The sequence below is a fragment of the Oryx dammah genome, unplaced genomic scaffold (assembly GCF_014754425.2).
Source record: "Oryx dammah isolate SB20612 unplaced genomic scaffold, SCBI_Odam_1.1 HiC_scaffold_390, whole genome shotgun sequence".
Lineage (NCBI taxonomy): Eukaryota > Metazoa > Chordata > Mammalia > Artiodactyla > Bovidae > Oryx > Oryx dammah.
Genome location: NW_024070552.1, coordinates 1,455 through 11,875, shown reverse-complemented (window position 1 = coordinate 11,875; position 10,421 = coordinate 1,455). Strand labels below are relative to the sequence as shown.

At 41.6% G+C, this 10,421-nt stretch overlaps 1 protein-coding gene across 1 annotated transcript; it reads left to right on the top strand.

The window, feature by feature from the left end:
* The first annotated feature begins 6,108 nt into the window (after positions 1-6,108).
* On the top strand, positions 6,109-9,144 carry LOC120859265 (protocadherin alpha-6-like). Its single transcript, XM_040235429.1, has one exon. It carries the CDS (start codon positions 6,130-6,132, stop codon positions 8,593-8,595), a length of 2,466 nt encoding a protein of 821 aa, XP_040091363.1. The 5' UTR covers positions 6,109-6,129; the 3' UTR covers positions 8,596-9,144.
* Positions 9,145-10,421: the final 1,277 nt, after the last annotated feature.

Genomic DNA, 10,421 nt, shown 5'->3' with positions numbered 1-10,421 from the left:
GCTGCTGTACACGGCGCTGCGGTGCTCGGCGCCGCCCAGCGAAGGCGCGTGTGGACCCGGAAAGCCCAGGCTGGTGTGCTCCAACGCGGTGGAGAGCTGGTTTTACTCTCAGGAGAGGCGACAGAGGGTGTGCTCTGGCGAGGGGCCGCCCAAGACCGACCTAATGGCCTTCAGTCCTAGCCTGCCTCAGGGTCCCATCTCTACGGACACAGTGAGTCTCAAAAACTTTATAGAAATTTTCGTTATGTGCTGCTGCTGCTAAGTCGCTTCAGTCGTGTCTGACTCTGTGCGACCCCATAGACGGCAGCCCACCGGGCTCCCCCGTCCCTGGGATTCTCCAGGAGAGAGTGCTGGAGTGGGTTGCCACTGCCTTCTCCAGATTTTCATTATGTATTTAATATTAAATATTTAATATCCTTTATCTTCTCTTTTCATTTTTAAAGCATGGCTTTATAAGTAGTTATTGTATCCTTTTAGATATAAATTCTCTTGGTACTAATTAACTTCTCTATACTTACAGTTATGCTTAAAATTTACTTTGTTGAAGACAACTGCTTTGCACTATAGTGTTTATTTCAGTAACAATGCCCTTTTTATGGGGTTTAAAGGCTTGAGTTAATGAACTGGTTTTCAGTTCACCATAGAAAATGTTTCCAGAATTAAATTTTTAGTGAACATTTCAATATTCAAATTTTAATAAGTGTTATAGGAAGATACTTGTAAGATACATTTTTGGTGTTACCATTTATGGTCAAAGTCCAGTTTTGTAACTACATAGAAATATTGTAACACATCGTGTCAACTTGCCCTTTTTTCCTCCACTGACTATCCATCATTTGGTTTTGTTTGTTTGCTTGATTTTGTTTGTTTGCGGTGGGTCTTCTTTGGTGCCCTTGGCCTTTCTCTAGTTTCTGAGAGTGCTACCTTCTAGTTGTGGTGTGCAGGCTTCTCACTGCTATGGCTTCTCTTGTTGCAGAGCACAGGCTTTAGGGTGTGCCAGCCTTAGTAGTTGCTATGAGAGAGCTGTTTAGCCTGGGTTCAGTAGTCATGGCCCACAGGCTTACTTGCTCCAGGGCATGTGGGATCTTCCCCATCCAGGGACTGAACCTGTGTCCTCTCCATTGGCACGTGGGTTCTTAACCACTAGACCACCAGGGAAGCCCCTATTTGAGTATTTTTGTTCAGTTCAGTTCAGTTCAGTCACTCAGTGGTGTCCAACTCTTTGTGACTCCATGAATAGCAGCACTCCAGGCCTCCCTGTCCATCACCAACTCCCGGAGTTCACTCAGACTCACACCCATCGAGTCAGTGATGCCATCCAGCCATCTCATCCTCTATCGTCCCCTTTTCCTCCTGCCCCCAATCCCTCCCAGCATCAGAGTCTTTTCCAATGAGTCAGCTCTTCGCATGAGGTGGCCAAAGTACTGGAGTTTCAGCTTTAGCATCATTCCTTCCAAAGAACACCCAGGGCTGATCTCCTTTAGAATGGACTGGCTGGATCTCCTTGCAGTCCAAGGGACTCTCAAGAGTCTTCTCCAACACCACAGTTCAAAAGCATCAATTCTTTGGCACTCAGCTTTTTCTCACATCTCAGTCCAACTCTTACATCCATACATGACTACTGGAAAAACCATAGCCTTGACTAGACAGATCTTTGTTGGCAAAGTAATGTCTCTGCTTTTCAATATGCTATCTAGGTTGGTCATAACTTTCCTTCCAAGGAGTAAGCGTCTTTTAATTTCATGGCTGCAGTCACCATCTGCAGTGATTTTGGAGCCCCCCAAAATAAATTCTGACACTGTTTCCACTGTTTCCCCATCTATTTCCCATGAAGTCATGGGACAGGATGCCATGATCTTCGTTTTCTGAATGTTGAGCTTTAAGCCACCTTTTTCACTCTCCTCTTTCACTTCCATCAAGAGGCTTTTTAGTTCCTCTTCACTTTCTGCCATAAGAGTGGTGTCATCTGCATATCTGAGGTTATTGATATTTCTCCCGGCGATCTTGATTCCAGCTTGTGCTTCTTCCAGTCCAGCATTTCTCATGATGTACTCTGCATATAAGTTAAATAAGCAGGGTGACAGTACACAAATTGAATTAATTTTTCCAGGAATATTTGTGCATTGAATGACTCTTTCAAGTCTTGTTTAAATGTTAGCCTTTGCATACTCATGGTGAGTTTGATATTTATAATTTAAAATTTTTAGCTCTAGTGGCTTAATTTTATTCATTTTTTATTATAAAATATATTTCATCATTTAAAATGTTTTAAAATGTGTCCATTCCACCTCCAGCATCAAGCCACTTAATCAGTTCAGTTCAGTTCAGTTCAGTCACTCAGTTGTGTCTGACTCTTTGTGACCCCATAGACTACAGCACGCCAGGCCTTCCTGTCCATCACCAACTCCTGGAGTCCACTCAAACTCATGTCCATCGAGTTGGTGAGGCCATCCAACCATCTCATCCTCTGTCTTCCCCTTCTCCTCCTACCCTCAATCTTTCCCAGCATGAGGGTCTTTTCCAGTGAGTCAGTTCTTCTCATCAGGCGGCCAAAGTATTGGAGTTTCAGCTTCAACATCAGTCCTTCCAATGAATATTCAGGACTGATTTCCTTTAGGATGGACTGGTTTGATCTCTTTGCAGTCCAAGGGCCTCTCAAGAGTCTTCTTCAACACCATAGTTCACAAGCATCAATTCCTTGGTGCTCAGCTTTCTTTATAGTTCAATTCTCACATCCATACATGACTACTGGAAAAACTATAGCTTTGACTTGTTGGCAAAGTAATGTTTCTGCTTTTTAATATGCTGGCTTTGTTGGTCATAGCTTTTCTTCCAAGGAGCAAGTGTCTTTTCATTTCATGGCTGTAGTTACCATCTGCAGTGATTTTGGAGTCCCCCAAAATAAAGTCTCTCATTGTTTCCATTGTTTATGGATCACATACTGTTGAAGCCTGGCTTGGAGAATTTTGCGTATTACTTCGCTAGTGTGTGAGATGAGTGCAATTGTGCAGTAGTTTGAACATTTTTTTTTGGCATTGCCTTTCTTTGGGATTGGAATGAAAACCGACCTTTTGACCACGGCTGAGTTTTCCAAATTTGCTGGCATATTGAGTGCAGCACTTTCTCAGCATCATCTTTTAGGATTTGAAATAGCTCAACTGAAATTCCATCACCTCCGCTAGCTTTGTCCATAGTGATGCTTCCCAAAGCCCACTTGACTTTGCATTACCAGATGTCTGGCTCTAGTCCAGTGATCACACCAGCGTGGTTATCTGGGTCATGAAGATCTTTTTTGTATAGTTCTGTATATTCTTGCCACCTCTTAATATCTTTTTCTTCGGTTAAGTCCATAGCATTTCTGTCCTTTATTGTGCCCATCTTTGCATGAAATGTTCCCTTGGTATCTCTTTTTCCTGAAAAGATTTCTAGTCTTTCCCTTTCTGTTGTTTTCCTTTATTTCTTGGCATTGATCATTGAGGAAGGCTTTCTTATCTCTCCTTGCTGTTGTTTGGAACTCTGCATTCAGCTGTTTTTATCATTCCTCCCTCTTGAGTTTATTGTCTACTAATACTTTTTTTTTTTACAACAAAGCCATGCATTTTATCTGCTATAGGCAATAGTGCCCTTCATATCAAACACAGAGAACTATTTTTCTACACTTTTTGAAAAAACAGTATGAGCTTAGGCAGTAATAAATATTCCACATTTCATATGACAAAATGCCAATTTCCCTTTTTATTGCTTTTTATATTGCTATATATTCTCACATATATTTAATTCTTAAATATATTTATAACATATTATTTAAACATTTCTAATACCTCATTACTTTTGGGAAGTCCTATAAACGGAGAAGGCATTCTCACCATTGTGTGAATTTGTAGTTACCAGTTGTCAGCTTTTTAAAAATCAAGTTAATTCAGTTTTGAAATATAAACTCTTTGATTTATAACTAAAATTTTTCTTTGCTGGGGAGGAAGCTGTTAATAAACTTCTTTTTTTCTGTACATAATCTTTTTCCTTGACTTGATGAACTATTTGAGTTAATAACTGAACAAAAATGTAAGATATTTCTTAGAGAAGACCAGTATTTCCCTTTTCCAAATTAATTTATTTTGCATATATGATTTCAGTAACATTGTATAATTTTCTACCTGGAGCCAATAAATAGAATTATTGCTACTCTTCCAATTAATCAGATTATATTAGCAACCTTCTGGAAATTGCTAGGAACTTCAATAGAAAGAGAAAGTTGATACTTTAACTATGTTAAAAGTTGATATTCAAAGAGACTCTTCATTTAGGGCAGCAATTTATGAAATACCTTAACCATTATAGAAAACTTTCAACTAACAAGACTATATGGCAATATAGATTTTGTCAAGGCTTATCTTCCTGTAAGCAAAAGAACTTTTGCTTAGTATTGGTTAGCAAATGAACTCTTTACTTACTACAAATAATTGTAATAGAAAGTCAGTGATAAGGACTACTACTTATCAGGATAAATATTAGATATAGGATATGTTATATAATTTATGTAAGGTGTTCTCATGTTGGGGGTATTTTGTATCACAGTTGTCTGTGAGGATTATAGAAGTACATCAGAATTCTGGAGAAGGGTGAGTATTGGTGTGTGTTTATTTGAAAAATCTTTTTATGACTTTCATTGTATCATTTAGAGAAAGAGTTTAATTATCTACAGTTTATGACAGTAAGGATGAATTCATGATAAAATTGACATTTTGGCATGACTTTGATATGTGTGGAGCATTTTTTACAGGTAAAGGTGAAGATAATTTTTAAAAATTGAACAAAGATTTTATCGAGGAAGAAGGCAAGTAAGTGATATATGTTGTCTGCAAAATAGAGATAATATTGGAAAATAGTTAAAAATAACACCAGAAATGTTGGCTTGTGATCACATCTCAGGTCACATAGAAGTGGTTCTAACATCTTGGAATTTATTTGTTTAGTGCAATCCAATAAAAGCTGTACCCATGAAGATAAATATGGTGGTATGTGAAAAGACAGATGGGCTATAGGCCAGCTTTGAATAGGATAAGTAGGGGACATGGAGTAATAAAAAAAAAATCCATAGAGGTGACATGTAAAATGTTAATGCCATTAAATAAAAGGTAAATTTAAGGGTTTGAATTTGGGGAGTATTAATAATTTATCTTCATAACCTTTAAATTGTAATCAAATTATTTTCTGGGAGTTATTAGCATGTATAGGTAAAAATGATTATCACAACCATTGAAAAGAGGAAGGAAGATGTGAATTGGGGAATACTTTCAATAAAAGTCTTGTTTGAAATGTTGGAAGTGGATAAGAGCATTTTAATGAAACCATGTAAGAGCCTGAAGTCAAAAGAAAAGGATAAGGTCATTTAGGAGCAGCTGAAGGATCAAAGCAGCAAAGCACAATAGGTAGAAATTCCACAAGATTTTGCAGTGATGGAGAAGTATGCAAAGGAAAATGTTTTGAGGGGGAGACCTAATAGAAGCTGTAGAGAAATTAAGAAATGCTGTAAAGATTATGTTCCCAAATTTTCATCCTCTGTTATTAAATAAAAGAAGCATCATTAGGAGCAGTTGATGTTCACTGAACAAAGAAAGAACAAACTTTGATCATCTATAAGGTCTTTAAAATTTGGGTAAAATTTGTTACTTTAAAATTACACTTTTTTATCAGAGCAAAATATAATAGCATATCTTGTGAGAGAAATATATGTACATGTTCTCTACACAAAATATGGAGGGTAATTTGCACTTCTAATTCCCACTTAAACTTTCTAAACTGGTTGATACAGTTTTTACATTACTAGAAGGAAAGCTGTTTCACTCTGAATATTTTGAACCCTTACTCTAAACTAATAAGACAGATGAGATATTTACAAACATGAGGAGATTTACTATAAAAGTAAGGCAAAAGACATATGTATAATATATATAGCATGAATTTATTTCTTACCCTTTGGAGCCACATGATGTCGCTGTCTACCATGAATACACTAGCTGTTATTCAAGTCCATTCCTCCCATTATTGCATCCTTCCAAGAGTGCTGAATGATGGCAGTCGCAGAAGAATTGAATTAACAGACTCGGGATCATACAATATTTCATCTTAATGCCTAGACAAGATTTCCTGATGGAAATAAACCAGCAAGTATTTGAAATGGTTATTACACCTGAAGGCCGACTGAGATCCCGGTGTTTGCTGCTCTCATTTCTTCTTCTTGCAGCCTGGGAAGCAGGGAACGGCCAGGTCCACTACTCGGTCCCGGAGGAGGCCAAACACGGCACCTTCGTGGGTCGCATTGCCCAGGACCTGGGACTGGAGCTGGCGGAACTGGTTCCCCGCCTGTTTCGGGTGGCATCCAAAGGCAGCGGGGACCTTCTGGAGGTAAATCTGCAGAATGGCATTTTGTTTGTGAATTCTCGGATCGACCGGGAAGAGCTGTGCGGACGGAGCGCGGAGTGCAGCATCCACCTGGAGGTGATTGTGGACCGGCCGCTGCAGGTGTTCCATGTGGAGGTGGAGGTGAAGGACATTAACGACAACCCGCCTGTGTTCCCGGTAAAGGAACAAAGAGTGTTGATTTACGAATCTAGGCTGCCAGATTCTTTGTTTCCACTAGAGGGCGCATCGGATGCAGATGTGGGGTCAAATTCTATCTTAACCTACAGACTCACTTCCAACGAAAATTTCGCACTGGATGTGAAAACAAACAGTGACGACAGTACACAAATTGGGCTCGTGTTAAGGAAATCCTTGGACAGAGAGGAAGTGCCCGAACATAACTTACTCCTCATGGCCACTGACCAAGGCAAACCTGAGCTCACTGGCACTGTTCAGCTGCTGATTACCGTACTGGATGTGAATGACAATGCTCCCAATTTTGGACAATCTGAATATGAAGTAAAGATCTTTGAAAACTCAGATAACGGAACAATCGTTATCCGAGTGAATGCTTCTGATAGGGATGAAGGAGCGAATGGGGAAATATCATATTCTTTTAATAATCTTGTTCCAGCCACTGTTAGTAATCAGTTTAGAATAGATGCAAATACTGGAGAAATAGTTATTCAGGGGAACTTAGATTTTGAAAATATGAATTTATACAAAATCCGTATTGAAGCGACAGACAAAGGCCACCCTCCCATGGCTGGTCATTGCACCGTTTTAGTGAAAGTCTTAGATAAAAATGATAATGTCCCTCAGATTGCATTGACTTCCTTATCCTTGCCCGTCCGAGAGGATGCTCAATTCGGTACTGTCATAGCCCTAATTAGCGTGTCCGATCTGGACTCAGGTCCCAATGGGCAGGTAACCTGCTCTCTGACGCCCTATGTTCCCTTCAAACTGGTGTCCACCTTCAAGAATTACTATTCACTAGTGCTGGATAGCACCTTGGACCGAGAAAACGTGGCTAACTATGAACTGGTTGTGACCGCAAGGGACGGGGGCTCGCCTTCGCTGTCGGCCACGGCCAGCATGTCCGTGGAGGTGGCCGACGTGAACGACAACGCGCCCGCGTTCCCGCAGCCCGAGTACACGGTGTTCGTGAAGGAGAACAACCCGCCTGGCTGCCACATCTTCACGGTCTCGGCGCGGGACGCGGACGCGCAGGAGAACGCACTGGTGTCCTACTCGCTGGTGGAGCGGCGGGTGGGCGAGCGCGCGCTGTCGAGCTACGTGTCGGTGCACGCGGAGAGCGGCAAGGTGTATGCGCTGCAGCCGCTGGACCACGAGGAGCTGGAGCTGCTGCAGTTCCAGGTGAGCGCGCGCGACGCGGGCGTGCCGCCCCTGGGCAGCAACGTGACGCTGCAGGTGTTCGTGCTGGACGAGAACGACAACGCGCCCGCGCTGCTGCCGCCCGGCTCTGGCGGAGGACCCAGCGCGCTGAGCCAGGTGGTGTCAAGGTCCGTGGGCGCGGGCCACGTGGTGGCGAAGGTGCGCGCGGTGGACGCCGACTCGGGCTACAACGCGTGGCTGTCCTACGAGCTGCAGCCGGTGGCGGGTGGTGCGCGCAGCGCGTTCCGCGTGGGGCTGTATACCGGCGAGATCAGCACGACGCGCGCCCTAGACGAGGCGGACGCGCCGCGCCAGCGCCTTCTGGTGCTGGTGAAGGACCACGGCGAGCCGGCGCTGACGGCCACGGCCACCGTGCTGCTGTCTCTGGAGGACAGCGGCCAGGCGCCCAAGGCCTCTTCGCGGACGTTGTCTGGTGCAGCTGGCGCAGAGACAGCGTTAGTGGATGTGAACGTGTATCTGATCATCGCCATCTGCGCGGTGTCCAGCCTGTTGGTGCTCACGCTGCTGCTGTACACGGCGCTGCGGTGTTCGGCGCCGCCCAGCGAGGGCGCGTGCGGGCCGGTGAAGCCCAGGCTGGTGTGCTCCAGCGCGGTGGGGAGCTGGTCTTATTCTCAGCAGAAGCAGCAGAGAGTGTGCTCTGGGGAGGGGCTGCCCAAGACCGACCTCATGGCCTTCAGTCCCAGCCTACCAGCCTGTCCAGTAGTGGCGGATATCAGCGAGCATCAGGATTTAAAGAATGATTGTCTTTCCAAAGTAAGTCTGAGTTTTCATAATTAACAGTTGATTTTTAAAAATGTTTTCATTATTTTCCTTGGGTTTATGTTTAAATTTTCCTATTTCAACAAATTGAGTAATTTTGCATTATATACATCTTTTCTTCTTCGTTATTATAATCTCTGTTTTTTTAAACTTGAGTAGAGTGGAATCAGACATTATTAAAACATCATTCTACACGTCAAGATTTTTGTCACAAAACTCAAAATTTCCTTACATAATCATTTGTGATACACTTAAAATATACATTGGTAGTATTTTTCCTTATTAATTTTGTAGACTTTGATTACTTTGCATTTGAACTTCAGGAGAGTTATTTCACCCTCATTTTATTTCAGCATCACTTTATTATAGTTCTATCATTCAGCCTCCTTCTTCCTTCCTTTCCTTCTTCTCTCTCTCTCTTTTCTTTGATGCTTCTGCTTGGCCAACACTCTTGATTATCCACTTTGTTTAATGACTGTCTTCATCATATCTTAAATCTATATTCTTTTTTGGGCCTGGTGATTCCAAGAGTCCAAGAGTCGGTAGTGCTCATTTACTGTTGGCCTTTTAAACTATTTAGAGACAAAGTACATTATAATAGTTATCCTGATAACTAATATTCTTCTTTTAAAATTTTTATTTATTTATTGCTTTGCTGGATCTTCATTACTGTGTGGGGTTTTTTCTAGTTTTGGGGAGCAAGGGCAACTCTCTAGATGTGGAGCATGGGCTTCTCATTGTAAAGGCTTCTCTTGTTGCAGATCACAGGTTCTAGAGCTGGTCGGCTCAGTATTTGCAGCTCCTGGACTCTAGTGCACAGGCTCAATAGTTGTGGTTCATGGGCTTAATTGCTCTGGGCATGTGGGATATTCCTGGATCAAGGATCGAACCCATGTCTCCTGCATTAGCAGGCAGATTCTTTACCTCTGAGCCTCCAGTGAGGCCCAGAATACTTCTGATAGGGATGAAAAAGTGACTGGGGAAATTTCACACTCTTTCAACTACCATATGATACTCATGTTATTGCTCAGCTTATCAGGGATCCAAATATTTGACAATAATTCAATAGAATGTGGACTTTGACCAAGTAAATTCATATAAAATGTGCATTGAGTTCTCAGACACTGAAAACCCCTTATTTATGTTTGACTTTTATTTGGTAGGCTCCTTTTCATGGAGAGTTTATTTCTTCTAATTTAATGCTTTCATTATTCATTCTGTATTATGATTTAAAGTATTCACCATTTCTCTACATGCAAGAAATGGATAGTAGTGTTAATTTTTGTAAGTTTCATTGAGTTAACAAGACCCAGCCCCTGGCTTCGAGAAGTTGGTAGAAAAATAAAGATATCTGTCATACGTAAATATGATCATCTTAGAAGGCTGAATATTATAACAAGTACAAGAAATGTAAATCACTGTGAGTGGATTGAACAGAAATAACTGCCTATTTTTCTTTTTGAAGAAGCCCTTCAAGAGGTATGATATTTTTAGTGGTTTGTAAATGGAAAAGTTTCCTTTGAGAGAATACTGAGTATAACAGGTTTTCTTGGGAACAGAGGAACTTAACAAAATGAGTACATACAAAATCCCAAATGTGCCTGGACACAGAGAATAGTCTGTTTTGGTTAAAACATATGGTTCCCATAGGAAAGAGTATGCGATAAAGCAGGAAAAGTAATGTGAGAAAAATTTCTTGGGTAATTTGAGTACTTCACTAAGAAGTTTTGACTCACCTCTTGTTATTTGAAAGCTATCAACAATGTGAATCAATAGAAATAAAAGGTGTTTTTCACTAGATGACTGCCAGGATTAAAAGAAGGATAAAGGAGTTGTGACAAGAT